The sequence below is a fragment of the Myotis daubentonii genome, chromosome 1 (assembly GCF_963259705.1).
Source record: "Myotis daubentonii chromosome 1, mMyoDau2.1, whole genome shotgun sequence".
Taxonomy (NCBI): Eukaryota; Metazoa; Chordata; class Mammalia; order Chiroptera; family Vespertilionidae; genus Myotis; species Myotis daubentonii.
The window spans coordinates 46,896,971-46,922,635 of NC_081840.1; the positions used below are offsets into that span (position 1 = coordinate 46,896,971).

General features: G+C 35.5%; 1 protein-coding gene across 11 annotated transcripts in view; it reads left to right on the plus strand.

The window, feature by feature from the left end:
- HERC1 (HECT and RLD domain containing E3 ubiquitin protein ligase family member 1) overlaps nt 1-25,665 on the plus strand; it is a 193,038-nt gene that overhangs the window by 84,180 nt on the left and 83,193 nt on the right. For 8 of the 11 annotated variants that reach the window (XM_059698824.1, XM_059698814.1, XM_059698883.1 and 5 more), the window contains exons 20-30: nt 659-773; nt 862-982; nt 2,948-3,119; nt 5,581-5,920; nt 6,367-6,487; nt 11,240-11,291; nt 18,319-18,587; nt 21,033-21,248; nt 22,037-22,157; nt 23,071-23,308; nt 23,464-23,657. In XM_059698824.1, the coding sequence (XP_059554807.1) occupies nt 659-773; nt 862-982; nt 2,948-3,119; nt 5,581-5,920; nt 6,367-6,487; nt 11,240-11,291; nt 18,319-18,587; nt 21,033-21,248; nt 22,037-22,157; nt 23,071-23,308; nt 23,464-23,657 (1,959 nt within the window). The remainder of the gene's footprint in view (nt 1-658; nt 774-861; nt 983-2,947; nt 3,120-5,580; nt 5,921-6,366; nt 6,488-11,239; nt 11,292-18,318; nt 18,588-21,032; nt 21,249-22,036; nt 22,158-23,070; nt 23,309-23,463; nt 23,658-25,665) is intronic. The other 3 variants (XM_059698874.1, XM_059698902.1, XM_059698893.1) reach the window with 1 other exon arrangement.

A 25,665-nucleotide genomic window follows, 5' to 3' on the forward strand; every position in this document is an offset into this window, starting at 1 on the left:
CATAGCCTTCTCCCTATACTTTTTTTTTATAGAAAAGGGTATTTTAGAAATGACATTTTTTAAAAATTTATTTTTCCTCTTTGTGAAAAATACCCTTGAGGTTTTTTTTTAATTTATTTTATTTTAAATCTTTATTGTTGAAAGTATTACATATGTCCCCTTTTTCTTTTCTCCCATTGACCGTTTGTAGCCCGCCCCCACCCCTGGCCTCCACCATCCTATTGTCTGTATCCATGGGTTATGCATATATGCATACAAGTTCTTTGGTTAATCTTTCCCAGGCCCCCCTTCCCCACTCCCCTACCTTCCCTCTGAGATCCGTCATTCTGTTGCATGACTCCATGCCTCTGGATCTATTTTTTTCATCAGTTTATTTTGTTCATCAGATTCCACATATAAGTGAGATCATGTGATACTTGTCTTTCTCATTGGTTTATTTTGCGTAGCATAATAATCTCCAGGTGCCTCCATGTTGAGGGACTCAGTTTTGCTTACTGCTGTATGTCTAGCACACAGAACAGTGTGTGGGATCTAGGAGGTGTACTTGTTAAGTAAGTGTGTAGAAAAATGACATTCAGATGTGGGATTACTAAAGCTATGACCTCTGAACTGTTTTCTGAGCCCTTTTAAATATTTAATACATCATTTTTATTTTCAGATTGGGACAGTGCAACTTTAAGTAATGAATCACTCTTGGACACTGTGTCTAGATTTGTTCTTGCAGCTCTTCTGAAACACACGAATTTACTTAGTCAAGCATGTGGAGAAAGCCGGCAAGTAACTTAAAACTATCCTCTGACAAATATTTGCTCTCATGATGTTAGAAATTAGGTAACTTTTCTATTTTGGTTCTTTATTTAGATATCAACCTGGTAAAAGCTTATCAGAAGTGTACCGTTGTGTGTATAAAGTTCGAAGTCGTTTACTTGCTTGCAAGAACCTTGAACTTATTCAGACCAGGTCATCATCACGAGACAGATGGGTAAAGTTTGAAATTAGTTAATTTCTGTGTTTTTCTGCAAGCTGTGAGAGATAGCTAATTATTGATTTATGTCAGGAAAAGAAAAATGCCTTGCTTATTGCAGATGTACAATTAAATATTGAGCAGTTCTTTTTCTAGTGAAAAAAAAAATTGGACAAGTAAAAGATTTGGGGATTATTTAACTCCATATTTATCAAGTATGATACGGCTGTTAAGAAAGTTTATATATTCTTAGGCTATATAAATTATTTAACGAATTGTCTAATCATGAAATATTATTCCTTTATTTTATGCTGATCAGACCACATTTGAATTATCATTTAATTTGGGGTACCATAATTTATGAGGGACATTAACAAACTACCTTGGATTAGTGAAAGGTCCAAAAATCATACAGAAGTGAAAGAAATGGGAGGCACAGGATAGCTACCTCAGAAATACTGGGCACAGGTAGGATCAAAGGGTAATAATTTTATGGTGAATCATTGCTAGCTGAATGTAAGGAAAACAACCTTCTATGTTAGGGTTATGTACTATTGGGGGTAAAGATTGAAACCTCTTATTAAGGATGTTCCAGAAGTAATTCATGCATCAAAAATGAGATGATTTTTAAAGTACTTGGTAATCCTGATAACATGACCTTGTAGTTATAAGTATAAGCCTGTATAATACATCAACTTCAGAAATGCTTACTTTGAAAGTTTATACAGTAGATGTTTTGCACTGTACTCTTTAGATCTTAGATTTTAAAAATCAAACTCTATCTCTACATTTCTATTACAGTATTCTTTTAGCCTGCCCTTATTTAATATTTTGGATCTGACTATTTGCTAGTGACCTTGAAATTCTATGAAATGTATTAATTTGTCATTTTGTTGAGCCTCATATTTGAAAGTCACATATATAGTGATAATGATTTATGTACTGTGTGAGACTGACATTGCTCAGTATCTCAATCTCAGTGAAATTCTTAAGTTATTTCCTGGCCATAAATCATAAAATAACTTTTGTTATGCGTTAAAGGATATCATTAAAATCTTTATTTGTGCTTTGTACTTATATTGGTGTGGGAAAAGATGTACTATTATGATACATGTGCCTCTCTTGGTACCTGTTTTAAGGATTCTTTCCTCTAGATGACTTCTAGATAGCACAACCACCATGGGAAATAAAATTAACATTGTTCTTACCAGGTTTCCAAATTTGGGTTTCTTCAGGGGCAAACAGAGTAAAGAAAAACCTAAAAATAATACTGTTTGAAGAATTGAAATTTGCTAAGAGCAGAATTTAAATGTTCTCACCAAAAAAAAGTTAAAAATACTGTTTTAAATTAGAATTATTAAACATTTATACAAAGTAATAATATATATAACTTAAGGGGAGACTGAATGGAATCAAAATTATATTTTTTAAGTACCTTTTATTCTTGGTGTCAACTCATTTTAAGTTGCAGAACTATAGTTTACAGCTGAATAACAATATAAATGTCAATTTATAGCATGGCATTTTTTATTTTTATATTTTTATTGATTTCAGAAAGGAAGGGAGTGGGTGAGAGAGATAGCAACATCAATGATGAGAGAGAATCAGTGATTGGCTGCCTCCTGCATGCCCCACACTGGGGATCAAGCCCGAAACTTGGGCATGTGCCCTGACCAGGAATCAAACCGTGACCTCCTGGTTCATAGGTCGATGCTCAACCATTGAGCCATGCTGGCCAGGCTGCAGCATGGCATTTTAATAAAAATACTGAGACACAAAGAGTATATAGGTATCTCTGTATGTATTTTGTGTAGATACATTCTTTCTATTTTTTTCAGATTTATCTAGTATGTCTTTTTGTAGTAACTTCATTTGTTATTATTGGTATTAGTGGTATTTTCCATGATAAAAAGTCAGGGTTTTAATGAAGTTTTTCAAAGTTTTTGAAAAATATGTTCAATATAACTTGATCATTTCTTTAAGATCTCAGAAAACCAAGACTCTGCAGATGTTGATCCTCAGGACCATTCATTTACCCGGACCATTGACGAAGAAGCTGAAATGGAAGAACAGGCTGAGCGAGACCGGGAAGAGGGGCATCCAGAGCCAGAGGATGAGGAGGAAGAGCGGGAACATGAAGTGATGACAGCTGGCAGTGAGTATACACCTTACTTTACAGAGATGCACAGATGTGTGTTCTTTTTGGTATGGGAACTGAGTAGAGAAGAAAGAGAAAGACATGTTTCTCTATGGTTTTTCTAAAAGAATTTGATATGCTACTTGTGATCTGAATGTACATTAGTTAATATGTCAGCCCTGTGCTAGTTATTGAATTTCATGTTTGGGGCTGAAAAGTTCTGGAAGGAGGCTTTGGAAACCATACCAGTTCCACCAGTCTCATGCATGAAATGATGTCCATGAGTCATTAGATAAGGTCATTCAAAGTATGTCCTCTCAGGGGTTCCAAGTTATCCATTGATCAGGCCTACCTCTGTCTGGTGAGGAAGAGAGCCCCCTTCTATGCATATTAGGAGAGCCCAATTATTTCATATGTAGAACTTTTTAATAAGTTATAAATTTTACTCACTGACTACGCTGCTCTTCTCAGAAGGGAACAAGAATATATGTGAGAATATTGTTGGCTGGGTAAATAACACTTTTCATACTTTCATATCCTGGGGCTATAGACAGTTTTTAAAGGTAATCATTTATATATTTAAAGAGAAATATTAAAGCTTTTAGAACAGCGGTCCTCAACCTGTGGATCGCGACCCCTTTGGGGGTCGAACGACCCTTTCACAGGAGTCGCCTAAGACCATCGGAAAACACATATATAATTACATATTGTTTTTGTGATTAATCACTATGCTTTAATTATGTTCAATTTGTAACAGTGAAATTGGGGGTCACCACAACATTAAAGGGTCATGGCATTAGGAAGGTTGAGAACCACTGTTTTAAAACATTTGTTATTTTTTGAGTGATTTGGCTATTTCAAGTTAAGGTGTATATTCACTTTGTAGCCTAAAACATTATGTCCAGCTATGCATTTATTTTTGGGATTGTCTGTCTATATCATTTAGTTGGACATTTACTTTATTATCAGTTTGTTTGTGTTCTGGGTACTTCTAAAAATGATTTTGAGGCTGCTCAAAACAAGACCAAAAACCATTAAAAACGAGGGAAAGATAAAGTCTAAATGGAGAAAAGTATATTGGAAATGGAAACGGAGAATAATTAGTAAAAACGTAGGCTGAGAAACCTTTTGCAGTTGAACTTAAAACTTTATGAAAGCAGAGTATAACACACAGTTATAATAACAGAAAGCATAATAGTCATCCGCAGAGTAATAATTTTTAAACTAGCTACCATTTTTGAGCACTTACTGTATGCTGGGCACTGGGTCAAATTCTTCACATAAATTAACTCATAAATCCTTGCAAAAGTTTTATGAGATGAGTATTACTCTATTCTTAAGATGGTCGAACAGAGGTTTTAAGAAGCAAAATTATGTGTTAGCACCACAAGTAGCAGCAGCTGGAATTAGAACCAGGTCTGCCCAAAATTCCAGTGACTATTCTCTTAATCACTTTAACTGATTTCTAGTTCTGGACTCTGTGTTTGTCGCTTTGATTTTCATTGAAATAGAGATTTTCAACAACATAATGAAAATATCATCATAATAATCCGATAAAACATACAGATGCATTTTTAAAGTTTGTATTTCCATATAAACAGATGAATCTAATATTTTACTAACTTTCCTGCCTTGGTTCTCCAAGAATGCCCTCTTCAGTTCAAATTTGAGCAAAATATTATTTTCCTATTGTGAAGTATCTGCCACTACATCAGAACCTTGGTACACCCACTGACTTTTTACACTTATAGGTTGGCACGAGCTGCTATCAGATAGGACATTCCTGGTGATGCCATTTGACTCTCGAGCCAATCTTGGCCATATATGTAATCAGACTCTGTTTCAGCAAAGACCTTTAGAGGTTGTATTTTTTTAATGTATTCAAGTTATAGCAAAGTGTAGGTGTTAGGTATTATACGGAATTTGGAATGGGAAAGAGGCCTTTTCATTGTAACTATTGCAACTTAAATTTTTGTCTGTTTCTTTTGTAACCTGACATTTTTCATACCAAGGTCATGAATGTAAGTAGTTATTTTTATCTAACTCAGTGCTTCTCAAACGCTTGTGGACTTCAGAATCATCTGGAAGGCTTATTAAAACACAAATTTTTGGTCCCATGTCTAGAGCTTACATTCAGAAGTTCTGGGATGGGTCCGATAATTTGCATTTCTAACAAGTGTTCAGATGATGTTGATGCTGCCAGTCTGAGACCACACTTTGAAAACCACTGATCTAACTTATAAAAAAGAGTAGAAATAGAATTAATCAATCTAAATTCTATAAAGGCATGAGTATTTCCTGTTGTAATTTTCATGAAAAGTTTAATATTTTGTGTATTTTTTATATAATTTTAACTTAGTTACTATGCTGCATTTAATATCTAAAATAAGATTTTCCCCTTTTTCAGTAAGTTTTTGGTCCAAATATTTTGACTATTTTTATTGTTATTTTCTTTGCTTTTCTCTCCCCATGTGTTAAGACCTTGTTTTTGTGTTGCATGTTACAGAAATCTTTCAGTGTTTCCTCTCAGCCCGTGAAGTAGCTCGTAGCCGAGATCGAGATAGAATGAACAGTGGGGCAGGGTCTGGGGCTCGATCTGATGATCCACCTCCTCAGTCTCAGCAAGAGCGAAGGGTCAGCACAGACCTTCCCGAGGGTCAGGATGTGTACACTGCTGCCTGCAACTCCGTGATCCATCGGTGTGCCCTCTTAATATTAGGAGTAAGCCCTGTGATTGATGAGCTTCAGAAGCGGAGGGAAGAAGGACAGTTGCAGCAGCCTTCAACAAGTGCCTCTGAAGGGGGTGGACTTATGACCAGGTGGGACTGGCTAGAAACTTAACAATTACTCTCTTCCCTTTGTTTATGCATTGAAATGGTTTATTCTCAAAGTTAGAGTATTCTTCTGAAATTAACACAGACATGGAATAGGAAATGCAAATTGACTAGGAGTAATTAAAAGTAATATAAAGAATAATACTATTTTAGCCTGGAATGTAAATTTCTGAGACACAGTATTTCATATGTGTAAACAGCAGTAGTTAGAAACATATGAAGTTATTGCATGTCTCTGTAATTTAGTGGCATGCAGATTATTTTGATGTAATTGAGAACGACTTTGTGCTTAGATAAGAGCCAGGATTTCCCATCAACAGGTGTAATTACTCCTCATTGTGTCTGTATTATCTCTGTGCTGCCAGTTCCATTACATTTTATGTTCACTAACAGTCCCAAATAAAAACCTTTTCTTTGTGCATGTGAGACAGGAGTGAAAGTCTTACTGCAGAGAGCCGGCTAGTCCACACAAGCCCAAATTATAGACTGATCAAATCGAGGAGTGAATCTGATTTGTCTCAGCCTGAATCAGATGAAGAGGGTTACGCGCTGGTAGGTATACCTAGATTCAGCCAAGAAGAATTTTTGTTTTTAAGGTATAGATACTATATGAGGCTTTAATTAGAGTAATATACATTTGTTTTAGACATATAAAAACTTTTTTAAAAGAACTTTTAGATAAATTAGATACCTATATTGCATAGATATTTTCCACTTACCTGTTAACGACTCTCAGATTTCTGTCTTTAGCTCTGAGTTCTTAAACTGCAAATTCATGTCTCTGATGGATATTTCACTTGAACATGTGGGGTTACCCCAATCTTTTTTTTTTTTAACATATATTTCTTTATTGATTTCAGAGAGTATGGGAAAGGTAGAGAGAGATAGAAACATCAATGATGAGAGAGAATCATTGATCAGCTGCCTTCTGGATGCCATCTACCAGGGATTGAGCCTGCAACCCGGGCATGTGCCCTCGGTCGGAATCGAACCTGGGAACCTTTAGTCCGCAGGCCGAGGCTCTATCCACTGAGCCAAACCAGCTGGGCATGGGTTACCCCAGTCTTAACCTGTCCAAATATGAACTTATCTTTCTCCTAAATCTCCTTCTCTCATATTGCCTTTCTTAGTAGGTGGTACTGTTAACTAGCCAGGCTGGAAACCTGGGCTTACACAAATGGTACATAAACAAAAGATGTTTAAAAGGAACTTCTAGCTGAAACCGGTTTGGCTCAGTGGATAGAGCGTCGGCCTGCGGACTGAAGGGTCCCGGGTTCGGTTCCGGTCGGGGGCATGTACCTGGGTTGCGGGCATGTCCCCAGTGGGAGATGTGCGGGAGGCAGCTGATCGATGTTTCTAACTCTCTATCTCTCTCCCTTCCTCTCTGTAAAAAATCAATAGAATATATTTAAAAAAAAAAAAAAAAGGAACTTCTAAGCATAAAAGATTCCTCCTCTAAGGAAAGTCGAACAGTGTCTTCAAGCAAGCTTCATTATCTCATGATGTTTTTGTTCTTCTTTCTTTTATTCTTTATTCCCATTAGTTTCTTTGTGCTCTCAGTTCATGTTCCTAGTTTTGCAGTCTACTGAGATTTCTCTCTGTCCATTTTCCCTTTCTAGTCTGATAAGTCTCATCTAATCTCCCATCCCTGTGATAATTTTATAACATAGATCATGTCCTTCTCTACTCAAAACCTCCAGTGACCTCACTTTTTCTCAAAGTAGAAGCCTAAATCCTCACAGTGGCCTACAAGACTCTATACATCCTGGCCACATTACCTCTCCTATCTCCTCCTCTACTACTCTCTTGGTGATTTTCCTGCCACACTAGGCTTTTGGCTTTTCTATAAACATACCACACAACTTCACCTAAGGGCCTTTACTTAGCAGTTTCTTCTGACTGGAATACTGTTGTCTACATGACTAATTCCCTCACCTCAAATAATCATTCTGTTATTACTTTTTCAGTGAGGCCTATTCTGACCACTCTATGCACTTTTAAAAAATGTTTATTCCAGAGAGAGACAGAGTAACTGAGAGATAAACATCAATATGAGAGAGAAACACTGATTGGTTGCCACAATTACACGCCCCCAACTGTGGATTGAACCTGCAACCTGGGTTTGTGCCCTGACCAGGAACCAAACCCGCCACCTTTTGGTGTACAGGACGACACTCTAACCAACTTACCACACCAGCCAGGGCCTGACCACTCTATTTAAAATTTCAGTTTGCCCTCCCTTCTACATATTCGTTCACTCCCTGTATACCTTGCCTTGCGCTGCTCCCCTTTCCCCCCACAGCACCTAATGTAATTTATTTATTATATTTATATCAGTTTCTGTTAGCCTACAGTAGAGTATAAGTTCCTTGAGGACAGAAACTTTTGCTATTTTATTCACTGCTGTAGGCCAAGCATCTGTACTTCCTGGCACACAGTAGGCAGTCACTGAATATTTTTTGAATAAATGAATGACTGTTGAATCTATTTTGGTAAAATTTCTGTGCCCATTCTTTCTTTTTTTACTTTTTGATTCAGGCTCTTGTTACCTTTGTCTGAAATGGTAGTTTTCAAACTGAAATCCCTGCTTTTCCCCGTTCCTCTCCTTAGTCACTGCTCTCTAAGATAGAGCTCTTGAAGACACAAACAACAAGAACAACAAAAAACCTGCTTATCATGCTACCTTCCTATTCAAAACCTCAGTGATTATACTGACTACTAGAAATCAAAGATTCTGGAACATATTGCCTGCCTGCATTTGGAACCAGTTTTCTCCTGCAGTAATCTGCATTTTTGCCATACTAGTCCATCTGCCAGACTCTAAACATACCTCTTGAGCCTCCCCTCAAGCATTGTTTGCTTTAATGTCTATTTTCTGGGTTTTTTTGATCAAGCCCTGTCTCTTTTAAGGATTGGCTAAAATGTCCACTGTTAGAGAAAGCTTCCCAAGATTACTTGACTCACATTGACTTTCACTGTTTTTTTTGTTTGTTTGTTTGTTTTTTTATAGCAGTTTTTAGTAGCTTTGATAAACCACTAGGGTTTCAGAATTATTTATGTATTATTAGTATTTTTTTAACTTTTTGATTTAGAGAGAGAGAAACATCAATTTGTTCATCCACTTATTTATGCATTCATTGATTGATTTAAAAAATATTTTTTATTGTTGATAGTATTACAGATATCTCCCATTTCCCCTTCTTTTATCTTCCTAGTCTCTACCCAACCTCCAACCCCACCCCACCCCCAAAATTGGTTGATTCTTGTCTGTGCCCTAACCGGGGATCGAACCTGCAACTTTGGTGTATCAAGATGATGCTTTAACCAACTGAGCTACCCAGCCAGGGTCCCAGCTTCTTTATATTTGAAGTGGGGAATAATACTCCCTGTTACGCTTGTCTCAACTGGACTGTGAAGATCAAGTTTGGTAATACAATTTAAAACATTTTGAAAATTGCTTGTCCAGTAGCTCAGTTGGTTGGAGAATCATCCCATACAACAAAAGATTGCAGGTTCAATCCCCAGTCAGGGCATGTATGGGAGACAACTGATTGATTTTTCTCTCTCACATCAATGTTTCTCGTTTTCTCCTTTCCTCTCTCTAAAATAAATAAAAACATATCCCCAGGTAAGGATTAAAAATTTTTTTGAAAATTGTTTGTTTTCAAAACAAAATGGGAAGATAGATCAGTAGAGGTGGGCCAAGTCTAGATTTAATTGCCAAAATTGTTCATTTAGTTTCTACAGAATTTAAAAAAAATTAATAAATACATTTTTGAAAAAGATTAACTCGATTATTTTTCCTTATGGAATGTATAGAAAGATAGTATCATAAAAGATAGAAAAGTCAACTAGAGAAAAGCAGATTCTGTTGCAGATGAAGGATGATCTAGGCACAGCTTCAGACAGCCTGCCTGGTGCAGATGAAGCGCAGAACAAGCAGTGGAGGCAGTTTCGGTTTTTCCGCTGAAATATGTTACCCTCCTGTCTGAGGTTGTGTGGTCGTGTTGCTATCCTCAACATCTAGTAGTACTTCATTTATCCTGAATTATTAGTGACTAGAATGGTTTTTTAAAAATAACTGAAGTTAACTAGTTTAATAATTCTAAACCTTTGTTTTACCTTTCATAAAGAGTATTATGTGATACATTATCTATTTCTCTTAGTAAACAGAGAAGAAACCTAAGTAAACAATTAAATCTAAGTTTAACTCCTACCCCCACTCATTTCACAATGGATTTGATGTGGTGTACACAAATAAGTACTTTATAAAAGGATAAATTAGGATGAAAGAATAAAAGATGACAAAAATAAAAGATGACAAAGTGATGTTTTCAGGGGCTGGGTGATAACCATTTCATGTTTTGTCCAGCACCAAATGGCTTGAGAATATATTATTTCTGGGGGGTGTGTTTGTTTGACAAAATGTATTTATCTACAATGTGAATACTTGTGTCTATATGTGTGACCAGGTAAAGATTTTCTATAATAACGTTTACTAAATGGATCTATTTTGTCACTCTGCAGCCTTTCTTCTTTGCCACCATTTTTTTTTTCGTGGGATAGAGGACAATTGAAATTGTTGAGACCATAATATCGAGTCTGTGCATAAATTTAAGACGTGTAGTTTGTGCATGGTTGATTGTACATAAGAGCAGGCAGTTGTTTATACTGCCCCCCCACCACACATACACAGAAATATACTTATGTTCTTCCTGAAGCCTTTACTATTTTATTAAGCTCTCTGCCATTTTAACAATTTGAGATTTCTTTATTTAATAGGCTCTTAAAAAAATTTAAAACCTTTAAAAATACTACCACAAGGGTTAGGACTATGCTATTTTTCTGTTAGTGTGGATTGGATTCATCGGATTCTCTTTCTCTAAACACTTAGCCAGGACTAGTGGGAGCTTTGAAAAGAATGAAAGTTAAGGATAGAGCAAGTAAGGATTGTGGAAAATGGGACTTTGCTACACAGGCTTTAGGCATCTAGAGGATATTAATGAGATGTGTTTGGAAGGTAAAAGACAAAGATTCCAGAGAAGAAAAGGTGGGAACAAAGAAACACTTCTGCTACTTCAGTGTTTGTTAATGTGAACATTTGTGTTTTAGTTTCTGAGAATTAGGTGCTATGCTTTCTTATAGCTGTTTTCAGTGAGCTTTTAGAGACTTATTGTTGATGTGACTTGACTGGTAGCACATTAAGTAGCAAATTATTATAATTATATAGATTAATTTTTGTTAGTACTCTGTTACATTCTAATTTTATTAATAACTTTTATTACGTATATTTAACGTTAATAGAATGGAAGACGAAATGTTGATTTGGACTTGGCATCATCTCATAGAAAGAGAGGTGAGTATTAAGAAATATTAAATATCTGGTTAAATTAAGTAGTTGTTTTTATATCTGATGTATTTACAATTTGATTGTTTGAAAATTAATTGCAAAATTTAGAAACATTTTATTAGAAGAGTTAAATGGAAGATCATTTTCTTTAAAATATACACCCTTTTAAAATCTAGGAATGCCTAGGAGTTAATAATAGGCTCTGTTTCTCATTTGTCATGTGTTTTGACTTACTAAAAGGCCTATGGAATGCCAGAAGTGGTGCTTTATAATTGGGGAAGAGGGGTTATGTACATAATTTGTCATGTTTTAGCTCACTAATATAGTTGTTATAGTTTAAATGGTATTACAGGGAAAACTCTTTACCCCATTTGCCTCCATATATACACACTTTCAAACAAAGTTTCTAGTTTTCCTCTTTGCCTCATAAGATAAAGCATGTAAGGAGATGAACTGATGGTTTCTAAAAAAAATTTCCCATGAGGAATAGTTTTAGTGTCATCAAGAGTTACACTTACTTGTTAGAAGCTCTGTCTTAGTGAATAATATAGTTAACTCTTGCTTATATGGGCAAATGGGTGAAAGAACAGCAGTTTTAAATAATAAAAATACAAGGATAACTAAAAATTCTCGAAGTATTATTCTCTATTTACGGGCACTCTTATTAAGCCCATGTGTATTGTGGTTTTGAAAAGATGAAATATTAAAAATTGTCACTAGTGGTAGTTTTCTATAAGCCTGTGGGGGAAAACATTTTTTTTTTTCATGGATTAAGTCTTTTATATTTCAAAATGAAACCCATTACCTGATAGTTTCCTTGGCAGAATGTTAAGTGCCCTTCATAGGAAAAAAATGGAATGAGGGAAGAAACACACACACACAGTTTTTCATTTTTGTGTTGGTACTTCTATAGAATAAAATATGGCAATATTTTGTCCTTTAATTATTAGAATATATGAAGGATTTTTCTCAAATATTAGGAATAAGGACTAGAGCTGGTGCTTTCTCTATTGAAAAGTCTTTTGAGACTATAACATATCAGTGCTGTTGAGTTTCTTAAAACAATTATGTTATTTGTGATAAATAAATTAAATGATGTACTAATGTGCAGTATGTGTTTCTCTTCTGGTTATTTGAAAATTGGCAATTCATGTGCTATAATTAGCCAGAATATCTTTTTCCTTAACAACTGACTTAGGAATTAAATTTTTGGAATAAAAAATTTTGATTAACTTCAGTGAATAGTGTTAAAAATCTGTTATATTAATGAATGCATATCATTTTATGCTAAAGAGAAGATAGCTCCAAACTTACTGAGTAGCATAAGGGATCCAACTTATAGTTTAAAAGCTTCCTACTATATTTATAGATGATAATCCATTGGCTAAAATGATTCTTTTCTCTCAGATCTTTATCATGCTTGTAAAATATAAAATTGAGATTCAGTCTATGTTAACCATGTCAGCATGTACCAAAGTCATCCCTTGGAATAAAATAGAAAGTGTTAAGAATAACCTAGAGCCCAATGCAAGTTATAAAATTTTACTCTTAGCCCTAGCTGGTTGCTCAATGGTTAGAGCTACAGCCTGAGAACTGAAGAGCTTCAGATTTGATTCTGATTAAGGACCTGTACCTTGGTTGCAGTCTCAATCCCCGGCCCCATTTGAAGGGGAGAGTCCATGTGGGAGGCAACTGATGGAAGTGTCTCTCACACATCAATGTTTCTGTCTTTCCCCTCCCTTCTACTCTCTGTAAAAATCAATGGGAAAAATATCCTCCAGTGAGGATTAACAAAAATAAAATAATACTAAAGGGCTTAATTCAAGCAAAATATTATTCAAACAAGTGTTTCAGATGTACCAAATGTAAGATAGTTAATTTTCATGCCTCCCTGCTCCTAAAAACGTATGTTTTGTGTGATCTGGCAGCCATTCCAATGCTAAACCTATGTTGTGTGTATCTGATGTCATTTTCCTATTAAGACCAAGCATCATGTTTGTGTTTGTAAATCTTGTCTTGAAATCAGAGAAAAAGAATAACCTAGAATTATTAACTATTAGTAACCTAGTGTTATTAAGAATAACCTAGAATTTGAATATAAATTCTTAGGAAGAATTAGGTAACATTTTAAAATTAGCCGTAACCAGTTTGGCTCAGTGGATAGAGCATCAGCCTGCGGACTGAAAGGTCCCAGGTTCGATTCCGGTCAAGGGCATGTACCTTGGTTACAGGCACATCCCCAGTGGGGGATGTGCAGGAGGCAGCTGGTCGATGTTTCTCTCTCATTGATGTTTCTAACTCTCTATCCCTCTCCCTTCCTCTCTGTAAAAAATCAATAAAATATATTTAAGAAATAAAATAAAATAAAATAAAATTAGTATCCTCCGAGTTGCTACCTGTTCAAAAATTTTAAACAATTATCCTATAAGTAGATGTGGAATTCCTGTAGTTTTAGATCTAAGTAGATATAAATTAATTAAGCCATTAATTCAAGTTTTGTTTATAGATAAACCAGTTTCTCAAAAAAGCTCAAGGTAGTACCAAAATCTATTAACTTGTTGGAATTTAATTTTATTTTGTTGAAAACAGAAAAGCAAATGCAGGACCTCATGGAGAATTTCTTTTTAATTATCTGTTAAGGAAGTTAGACAAACTAGTTATGTCACTTTTTAAAAAATACATTTTTATTGATTTCAGAGAAAAAGGGCGGGAGAGAGAGATAGAAACATCAGTGATGAGAGATAATCATTGATTGGCTGTCTCCTGCACACCCACTATTTGGGATCAAGCCTGCAATCCAGGCATGTGCCCTGACAGGAAATCGAACCATGACCTCCTGGTTCATAGGTTGACACTCAACCACTGAGCCATGCCAGCCAGGCAGTTATGTCACTTTTCATGATATAACTTAATGTGGTACCAATTTATTATAGTTATTACATTTTTAATGTTCCCAGGAGAAAATTTTGCTGATGGCTTTGTCTCTAGGAAAAGGTAACTAGAAAATAGAATTACTATTCCAGAAAGGATAGTAAAAATAGTTTTTAATCTCATGAATCCTAGAGCTTGTGGATTATACAATAAAAATGTACTTAGAATTTGAAATGAAATTGCTGCTTCTCCCCGCACTCCAGTTAATGTTTCACAGTTGGTCCAAGGAAGCTAATATGTTAGGAAGGGGTAAAGCAAAGTGAGCTCTTTAGAAGCATCAAAGCTAAATTCTAAAACCAAAAATGACATAAATTACTTTAAAAAGAGACAGGTGACACATATTTCTGCTGAGCACCTCAGAGATAATATGAAATTTATACTCATTAAACACTTATAAACTGCATTGTTCTCATCACTTCAAACATATTAAGTTATTTAATTCTCATAACAGCCTGAGAAAACTTGTTAAATATGTTGGTGTTCTGGTACTTTGATAAATAATTTAAAGATTTGCTATGGTTGTGCAGAACTGGGCTCCTCCTTTACTGAAACTTAGTAAAGAAACTTAACTTCAGTTTTCATATTTAAGCTGAAACTGATACAGTAAGAGATAGTGGGGGAGGAAATGGTGGGTATGCCAAAGCAATTTAAGAAGCAACATATAGTATTAGTAAGAATACTATATAGTTTGACTATTTCCCCCACCCTGGTTCTTTAAATAAAGTTAGGGTTTTATTGCTAAAATGGAAACATTTATCAGCGTGTGTTTTGTGGTGTAACATGAATGGGTGAAATGCTATTTTATCTCTGCATTTCAAATTAGATTATATAAAGAGGAGCAAATGTAAATGTTGTCATCTGTATCAAATTTCTCCTTTTGTCTTCTGATTCTTGTGTGGTAGTGTATTTACTCCTTTTTGGCCAGTTGAGCCCCAGAAAAAAGAAGAGCTTCAAGCAAGTACATGATGGCATGTTTAATTTTTTTTTCCCTTTTAGCTTGCCTACATATTTTATGGTTTATAAAGTATGTATTGCAGCTCTGCCATGTTCATTTTGAAAATTCCATTTAAGAACCAAAGTTGTAAGGACAAGTAAACAATTTCAAAAATTTCTTGTTGGACTTTTATATTATTTTCTTTTCATAGTAGGTGATTCTGAATTAATGTTAAGTAAGAATTGGGCTTAGTCACAGTTATGCTATAGAAGCTTTTGATATGCTTTTCAGACACAGTATTTGCTATATTCAAATAAAAAATATAGAACAAACTGAAGTTACCAGGTTGTTATAATTTTTAAAAGAATTTAGAATGCTTTCATCTCTCACTTTCATACTGTTTTTGTTTTAAAGTATTATTGATGTCAGCCTAATGTTTTATCCTAATGCTTTCAGATAAGTGTCCTTTCTGTTCTTTTCTTATATTCACGCAAAGTTTTATTTGGGTCATATACCTAAGTTGTATCCTTTAAATTAGGGGTCTGCAAACTATGGCTAGTGGGCCAAATTTGGCCTCCCACCTTTTTGGTGTGTTTTTTTAATCTATAAATAATGTTTTGTTGGAATACAGCTACACATTTGTTTGTGGCTGCTTTCACCCTATAGCAGCACAGTTAAGTCCTGCAACAGAGACTTTCATGACCCACAAAACTTAAAATATTTACTATCTGGCTCTTTACAGAAAAAGTTTGCTTACCTCTGCTTGAAATTGTAGAGAGGATTTAATTTGGGTGTTGGCCACCCACTCCATAGAATATTTTGGAGTGTATTAAGGCAATTCAGTATTTGTATATGCTTTACATTCAAACCTTAGTGTAGGCAGGCAATTGAAATTCCCATGGGTTAATGATTTATGACTTGATTGATAACAGGAATATATAAGACAGCCTCCCATAAAATTAAGGAATTAGTATTAATAATTTAGCAGATCAATTTAATTGAACACCTCTTTCCTCAAGTTCAAGGAAATTGGACAAGATAATCTTTAAGATCTCTTTTACTTTGGTCCTAACACTAACTCATTGCACATTTTTTTCATTTTGAAAAGTGGTTTGTAAGTGATGGAAAACAGAACTTTTTATTCTGAATTGTATTATTGAACAAACAAGCTCAATGCAATGAGCCAAAAACTATAATTTGTAAGTTAAGGATACATCTAGATTCTGAATATGCAATGCTTAGGAAAATGGAAAATAATTTTTTTTCCCTTAACCCCTACTTTAGTCTTTAAATACTTCTAATTTAATTAAAAATTATATATCTGTGACATTATTAATTACTTAATTAGGCATCTTTGAAGTTTTACTCTTTTCTATTTTACATAAAAAAATATTTAGCTATGTAATTTGGGGAAATTTCAGATTGGTATTTTTCGTGTTCAGTAAAACAGAATATTCAACATTTTTAAAGAATTCTTGCTAAAACATGAAAGGCAGATAAACCATATATTCTTTGTCATTCTAAATTATTTAGTAGAATGTATATAATTGTTTTACAGTTACTTTATATTACTAGCTGCCTGTTATGACTTTCTATTTTGATTTTGCAGTCCTGGGGTTTTACTGACACCAATGTGATAATTCAAAAATAAATTATACAATTACTATTTTGTTAGTTTGTTTTCTCTGTGGGCATTAGTGCTTAAATAGTTCTCTTCCCAAATCTTTTCCATCTAGTATGTAACAAATATAATTTTTGTAATGCATAATTTATTGGATACCTTTAGATACATTTCTAATAGAGAAATTTAGTATATTCACATGATAGAATATTATGCAGCACTCAAACAAATGAGCCATGACTATATGCAATAGTGTGAATGAATATTAGCAATATACTATTGAATGAAAAGAGTATGTCATATATATATACATATGTATATAAATTATACTTTTTTATAAAGTCTAAAGTAACTAGAACTAAACTTTGTTAGGGAATATATATATATATATATATATATATATAATAAAACAATATTTTACAACAATAAAACCAAAGGAATGATAAAACCAGACTTACGGATAGTAAAAACCTTAGATAGGAGACAGGGAGAGATGGGTTGGAAGAGGAACAGATAGATACAAGTTATTGTTAGTTTTCTAGTTCTTGTGTTCACATTTATTATAAATAAATATAAATACAAAAGCAGGCCATGAATGGACCAACGATGAGAATATATCATGAGCCCAGGATTATGACTAATCTAATTTGTATACCTGAGATCAGTTAAACTAAAAAAGACAAAGCCTGTAGGAATTGGACATTTCTGTATTTATTTAAAGCTAATATTGCCATATGACTTGGACAGTTGTTGTATTCAAACATATTAACATTTTTGCTGTCTAAAGATTTTAGTCTAGAAAAGGCTCATTGGCAAAACTAATGGTATTATATTTTGCAACTACTGTGAACCATTTGGTAATTTTATATACCTGTCACTTTATGGTAAATCTTACATATTCTTGTCTGTGAAACTTTGCTTCCTCTATATAGGAGTTTCACAATGTGTAATAAATATGCACATGAAACAGTGAAAGTGTTCCTTATATTAATGAAATCCAAAGGGTGATGTTTGTGTCTCCTTTTTGTGTAAGTTTACTTGCCCTTCAATATTCATTTTTTTGGTAATGTTTTATTGCAGATATGTAGACACTTTGCACAGTCTTAACTTACTTTTTGCAATGATACGTTAAATCAGATGAAGTCCTATTACTATAGGTCTTAGCAGCAGTGTCCTAAGTGCCCAGTTCCTTTTTGTTCATAAATAATGGTCTGGTTTAATACTGCAGAGCATTTTAAGCTAAGCATTTTGAGAGCAGCTTCTGCCTTCCTTTTTCTTGTGGCAGTGTGTTGCTAAAGCGCTTACAGAGATACTGGTACATCGAACAGGGCTTTCCCTTTATTTTCTTACATTGCTATAGTTTTTGTTTGTTTGTTATTTTTTTACAAAAGCATTTTGCTCAGATTCACTTAATGCATGCATGTATTCAAACATAAGTATCCATTTCTCACCAGTTGGTATGGTAGCAGTAATCAGCCCTCATCTAGTTTCAAATTGTATGCTCTACTAGGTTACCATTGATGCATGTTTGTTCTGTTTGTATGTAGGTCCTATCCACAGTCAGTTGGAATCCCGGAACGACTCTTGGGCTCGCCTGAAACATAGCAGAGACTGGTTGTGCAATTCCTCTTACTCCTTTGAGTCTGATTTTGATCTTACCAAGTCTTTGGGAGTTCACACTTTGATTGAAAATGTTGTAAGTTTTGTGAGTGGAGATGTGGGGAATGCCCCAGGTTTTAAAGAGCCAGAGGAAAGTATGTCTACAAGTCCCCAGGCCTCCATCATTGCAATGGAACAGCAGCAGTTAAGGGCAGAAGTAAGTCTTTGATATTTATTCCTGTGAGGGACTATGGAAACTTAAACTGAACCACTGAATGGAAAATTGTGGGGAAAACTTTTCCTTTTCTTATATTCATTTCCTCCCCCTTTCCTCCACCTGAACACTTTGGTATCATTATCTTAACTGTAACAGCATATTTTGTTTGAAAAGTGCATTTTTTATTTCCATCTCTTAGAACAAGATACTTTAATCAGAAGTCTTATCTCCTAGATTCTAGAAACTAGAGTGAGACTGGCTATCTCTTCTCAGAGCCTCCATTTGTCTTCCTTTAAAAAGGGTTAGATTAGAACACCATAGTAATAATGATGAATGCTAAAATTAGGGAGCAGAACTTTAAGGAGACACAGGATGTCTGCTTAACCTCAAAGTATCTCCCTCAAAATATTTATTAATTATTGTGGTTTTAACACGTCCACAAATTCTTTGATACTCGTCTCTCTGGGAGCTGGAGCTTAACTCCTCCTCCTTTTGAGGGTAAGTTGGACTTAGTGACTCAGGGCTAACAACAGTATGAAAAGGGAGTAATTTTATGTTGCAGAAACCTGGCATACATCTCCTGAACCAAGTGATCAAGAATAACATTGCCCTAGCTGGTTTGGCTCAGTAGATAGAACCTTGGCCTGCGGACTGAAGGGTCCCAGGTTTGATTCCAATCAAGGGCACATGCCCGGGTTGTGGGCTTGATCCCAGTAGAAGGCATGCAGAAGGCAGCCAATCAATGATTCTCTGTCATCATTGATGTTTCTCTCTCTCTCTCCATCTCCCTTCCTCTCTGAAATTAATAAAAATAGATAAAAAGAAAAAAAAGAACATTACTACCTGGCTAGTATGGCTGTGATTAAGCATTGATCTATGAACCAGGAGGTCACAGTTCCATTCCCAGTCAGGGTACATGCCCAGGTTTTAGGCTCAATCCCCAGTATGGTGCATGCAGGAAGCAGCCGATCAGTGATTCTCTCTTATCATTGATGTTTCTGTCTCTCCCTTTCCCTTTCCCTTTCTCTTTGAAATCAATAAAGATATATTTAAAAAGAAAGAGTAACATTACCAGTAATAAGATGGTGATATCATGTAACTCTGATAATGTTAAAAGAAGACTTTAAAGTATTCTTCTCCCAAATCCATAACTCTAGTTCAGTCATGAGAAAACATCAGGCAAACCCAAATTGAGGGACATTCTATAAGCTACATGAATAGCTCTTTCAGTGTGTCATGGTCATGAAAAACAAGAAAAGACAGAAACTGTCATAGATGAAAGGAGATTAAGGAAACATGACAACTAAATGCAATGTGATATCCTGGAATAGAAAAGGGATATTATGGGCAAATTGGTGAATTCTAAATGAAGTCTGTGGTTTAGTCAGTAGTGTTGTCCCAATGTTAATTTCTTAGTTCTGTCTCTCTTTCCCTCTCCCTTCCTCTCTGAAATCAATGAAGATATATTTAAAAAGAAAGAGTAACATTACCATAGTTACATAAGATATTAACATTAGGGGAAGATATGCAAGAACTCTATCTTCAAAACTCTTCTGTAAATGTAAAATTATTTCCAAAAAAAAAAAAGAGGAGGGTTAGGCTGATTGATTACAGTGATAGATATTGTCCCCCTAGGGAAGGTAGAGTCAGAAGTTGAAGCGAACCACAGAGAAACCTTTCAGAAATACTTCTCACTTATATGTGGGATGTAAAACTGAAATCAACAAATGGACAAACAAGAAAAGCAAATAGACAAATAAAACAGATAAAAACGCATAGACACAACAGTATCTATGACAAGCGGGGGAGGGTAGTAAAGGATAAGTCAAATATTTGGTGATGGAAAAAGATCTGACTTTAGGTGATAGACACACAATGCAATATAGATATGTGTCATAGAAATGTACACTTGAAAACTATATAATCTTATTAACCAGTGTCACCCACTAAGTTTAATTATAAAAAAGAAATATTTCTAATTCTTGAGCTAGAATATTATAAAGTTACTAATATAGCAGTAACTATACTACCTTACAGTTTTGAAACCTTCACATATATCTCCTCATGAGCATCATAGTAGCTTTGCGAGTAGGTTACAATAGTACTGTTAGCCTCATTTTACATCTGAAGAAAGGGAGACTCAAGAAGTTAAGTGAGTTTCCTAAGGCCACACAGTAGGTAGCAGGGTCCAGCCTTGAAACCAGGTCTTCTACATTCAAATCTATTACTTTTCACATTGTACTGTAGCCTCTTTTGTACTATAGTATGCTTATAAGGTTTCTAGAGATATTTTGATTTTTAAAAATTTTCATCTTAATAAAATAAATTCCTAAGAAATGTTAGAATATTCTGTGATATATAATATATTGTTTGTGACATACAGAGTTCCTTTGTGTCTCAGTTCAGTGAAGAACTCTAACCTATGTTTATTTTACTTTTCTTAAGCTTCGTTTAGAGGCACTTCACCAGATCCTCATTCTGTTGTCTGGAATGGAGGAAAAAGGTAGCATCTCTCTGGCAGGAAGCAGGTTGAGCTCAGGCTTCCAGTCATCCACACTGCTCACATCTGTGAGGCTGCAGTTTCTAGCAGGGTGTTTTGGTTTAGGCACTGTTGGACACGCAGGAGCCAAAGGAGAGAGTGGCCGACTGCATCACTATCAGGTAGGTGACGATGACACCTTGCAGTATATTCAGATTTTAACTGTTTTTTTACAAAACCAGTTTTGTAATTTTGGGTTTAAGATTGAAGTTTTAAAATACAGACTTTTAGCCCAGCCGGTGTGGCTCGGTGGTTGAACATTATTGACTTATAAACCAGGAGGTCACAGTTCGGATTCCCAGTCAGGACATGCAGGAGTCAGCCAATGATTCTCTCTCATTGATGTTTCTATCTCTATGTCTTCCTCTCTAAAATCAATAAAAATATATTTTAAAAAAACACTTTCAGATGACTCCTAATGATATCTCATTGGCTTTGTTTCCTGAATAATAGTATTATAGTTGGGGTTAGGTGAGCCATAGCACTGTTGTACTTTCAGATTCTCTGCTGGCTTAGTTTTATTAACCCTTAGCCAAGTTGGTAGAAAGAAATCTAAGTTGGGATAGGGTGTTTGGAAGGATGGGTTTCAAAAATTTACATTTTAGACTTAATCATTCTGTCTAGATTCTCAGGTTGTTTGAAAAAACGTTTTTAAGTGTTATCTTTACATCTTTCATATTTACAAAGGAACACATGCTTTGTGGGAAAGGAGAAAGATTGTATAGAATTAGGAATTATCAATTTAAAAATAAATTTATTTTAAAACTTTTATGTACTGAAATATACTAAATAATTAAAAGCCACCATAGGGCTCTACCAGTTAGCTAGACTAAGGATAAAAGGGCTATTACTTTTATTTTGGTAAGAGGAATTATTTAATAGAAAAAGTAAATCTTTATTTGTAATTCAGGATGGGATCAGAGCAGCTAAGAGAAACATACAGATTGAAATCCAGGTGGCTGTGCATAAGATTTATCAACAATTGTCTGCTACCCTGGAGAGAGCCCTGCAAGCAAACAAGCATCACATTGGTAAGTAACTGCCCGTGGAAATACAGGTTGCAAATTATTTTTGCCTACGTTTATGCTAGATAGTTGTGCTAGACTAGAGGCCTGATGCATGAAATTCGTGCAAGGGCCTTTGCCCCTGCCGCAGCTGCGGCGGCTACCTCTGCCTCGACCCCTGCCTACTGCAGCTTTGTCTGGAAGGAAGGACATCAGGAATGACGTCTGGTCTAATTAGCATATTATGCTTTTATTATTATAGACTAGAGGCCTGATGCACGAATTCATGCATGGGTGGAGTCTGGCCAACCCACCCCAATGGAGGCCAATCAGGCCAGGCCGGCGGGGAGGTGGGGAGGGAGAGGGAAGGTGGGAGGTTGGCAGCCGGCCCGTCTCCAATCGGTGCCCAATCAGGGCTGAGCTGGCCTGGGGGAAGGGCTGCGGGAGGTTAGGTGGGGGCAATTGGGCCAGTTGGTTGCCGCAGTGCGCGTCATAGCCACAGGTTATCCCAGTTGTTCTGGTCGTTCTGTCCTTCTGGTTTGTATTTGACATTAATAGATCAACTTACAGGTAAAGAATAAATATTTGAGCCCTAACCGGTTTGGCTCAGCAGATAGAGCGTCGGCCTGTGGACTCAAGGGTCCCAGGTTCGATTCCGGTCAGGGGTATGTACCTTGGTTGCAGGCACAGCCCCAGTGGGGAGTGTGCAGGAGGCAGCTGATTGATGTTTCTCTCTCATCGATGTTTCTAACTCTCTATCCCTCTCCCTTCCTCTCTGAAAAATCAATAAAATATATTTTTTTAAAAAAAGAATAAATATTTGAAATTGTAATGGTATTCCATATTAGTATTTATATTTTAGAATATAGTCCATTTTAGTAAATGCTTCATTTACTTAAAAGGAGATTCTCAATTGTCTTTCTTTCCCATTTTTTTTTAGAAGCCCAGCAGCGTCTCCTTTTGGTTACAGTGTTTGCTTTGAGTGTTCACTATCAACCAGTGGATGTTTCTTTGGCAATTTCCACTGGTCTGCTAAACGTATTATCGCAGTTATGTGGCACAGACACTATGCTAGGACAGCCTCTGCAGTTATTGCCGAAGACGGGCGTTTCTCAGCTTAGCACAGCTTTAAAAGTGGCTAGTACAAGATTGCTCCAGATTCTAGCCATCACTACAGGGTGAGCATTATAGATGTCTTGATAGAACTGTGTTGAATCTGGTATTTTCACATTTTAGTAATTTCACTTTTCTCCTAATCTCCTTTATGTGTTTAATTATAACATTTGCCCTTCTGTGTTATTACCATTTATTTTTTTCCTGTTATTTCATGTAGGACCTATGCCGATAAACTGAGCCCCAAGGTAGTTCAATCCTTGTTGGATCTACTCTGTAGTCAGTTGAAGAATTTGTTATCCCAAACTGGTGTACTGCTTATGGCCTCTTTTGGAGAAGGCGAAGGAGAAGATGGTGAAGAAGAAGAAAAAAAACTTGACTCCAGTGGAGAAACTGAGAAGAGAGATTTCAGAGGTATCTGTCACAAACCCTTTTTTCTGTCATTATTTACAAGCATTTATTGAGTCCCCTTTGTGTGCATATCATTAGAATGTATACTTTTTTCTGTTGTGGGCATGAAAGGAATTTTATTTGTTCATTTAGAAACTCTTTTTCTATACCAATGTGTATGATATCGGTGGGTTTCTAACTAAACCTTCTTTCCTTAAAGTCCATTAAATCTGATATGGTGACCATATTGCTTACTCTCTAGATTCAGTGTCTCCTTGGCTGTCCTGGTTCAAGAACCTAGAGGTTCTAGGTGACTAATTTCCCCAGGATATGTTTTTTTAGCATCTGATCCTGACAACCCATCTCTAATCATACTTTTGACTTAAGTGTTTCCCCAGGACCAAGGGTTTTATTATTTGGGAACTGGGTTAGAATTAGAGGAGTTGAATTTCTTGCTAGGTTAGCTGCTCTGTTCCCTAGTCACGAAAAAGATTCTTGTTATCCTTAGCCATTATAATTTTTGATTGCTGTAATATGATCATCTGCTCATAGCTTTAAAAAAGTATAGTGAACATTGTATTTCAGTAAATTAAATTAAATTAATTAAACCCTGAATAGAACCACCACAATGTATGTTACATAATTAAGGAAGTAAAGGTCTAAAATTGGTCATTTATTTAAAAATGTGTGTGAAACTACCATATCTTATTACCATAATGAACTCCAGGGGATGGGTAGATACATAGATAACACAGACAAAATGAAGCGTGGATGTATAGATGAATGGATGGATGCATAGAGAACAAGTTACTTAACCATTCTGTGCTCCAATTCCCTAATCTATAAAATAAGAATAATAGAACCAATTGCCTAAGGTTGTTATGAGGATTAAATAATTTAATACATGTAAAACAGAGCAGTGTCTGTCACACAGTGAGAGCTCAATGGATATTAATATTATAATATGATATTCCAATATCTATAGATAGGTGGGTAGATAGAGGAAATTACTTGGGGTTACAAAAATGATAAACTATTGTTGTTCTGAAGGACCTTCTAGGATAATAAGGGAGGCACACATGTAAACAAATAATTATAGTGCAATACAGGAAACTCATAAGAAATAGCTAAATCTCTTAAGTCAGAATCTAGGAGGATGTATGAGTCTGATTAAGGACTAGCTTTTAGTTTCAGAGACTGAACCTATGGCAAATTTTTTTCTCCCGTTTTATATAAAGAGTGTGGTGCTTATAGATAGAGCATATACAGGCTCACAGGGTCTGATAAAATAAATACTAGCATTTAATTTCACCTCCTATTTTCCTGCGACCTAGTCGTAGATACAGGGTTGTTAAGGTGATAGCTTCTCACTATTCTGTGCTGAGTATTGCACATATGGACAGCAGGGAATACATAGTAGAGTTACTTCTCAGCCTATTGGTTCCCAAGAAAACTGGATCCTCCCATATCCAGGAAAGAATGAAACAGTTCTGTGAGTCAATCTCAGCAGGTCAAATACACATCCACTCCCCTCACCTCATCCTGGAGAGAAGGCCATTGCAATTTTTGATTTATGGGGATGGCTGGGAGTGAGTCTGATTCTAGTCAGCGCTGGCCAGGTGTTCAGAGGCAGGCTGCCCTCTAAAATTCTTAATTGAAAGGTGTACCCTTCATTTCAAATGTACTATTGATAATGAAACACAAATTATATCAAGTTCTATCAACCAGTTTTATATATAATGTCTCCAGGCATTATTTAATTTAATTAATTTAGTGTCTTATAGAAATACTTGCTTGGGAGTAAGGGGGGTGGGTAGGATGGATGCCTCATAAAAGAAATTCTCCCAAGTATCTCCACCAAAAGCTAAAGGTTTATTGAACTGGATTTTGAAGGAATGTGTTGGAGTGAGATATGTGGGTACTCAGGGCAGGCTAATAATTTTATATTCTTCAAACTAATATTATAAAAAAATATTTGCTTATTAACATTAAGTAAAGAAGAGGTAAAACTGTGTAGAAGAAATGTAGAGGA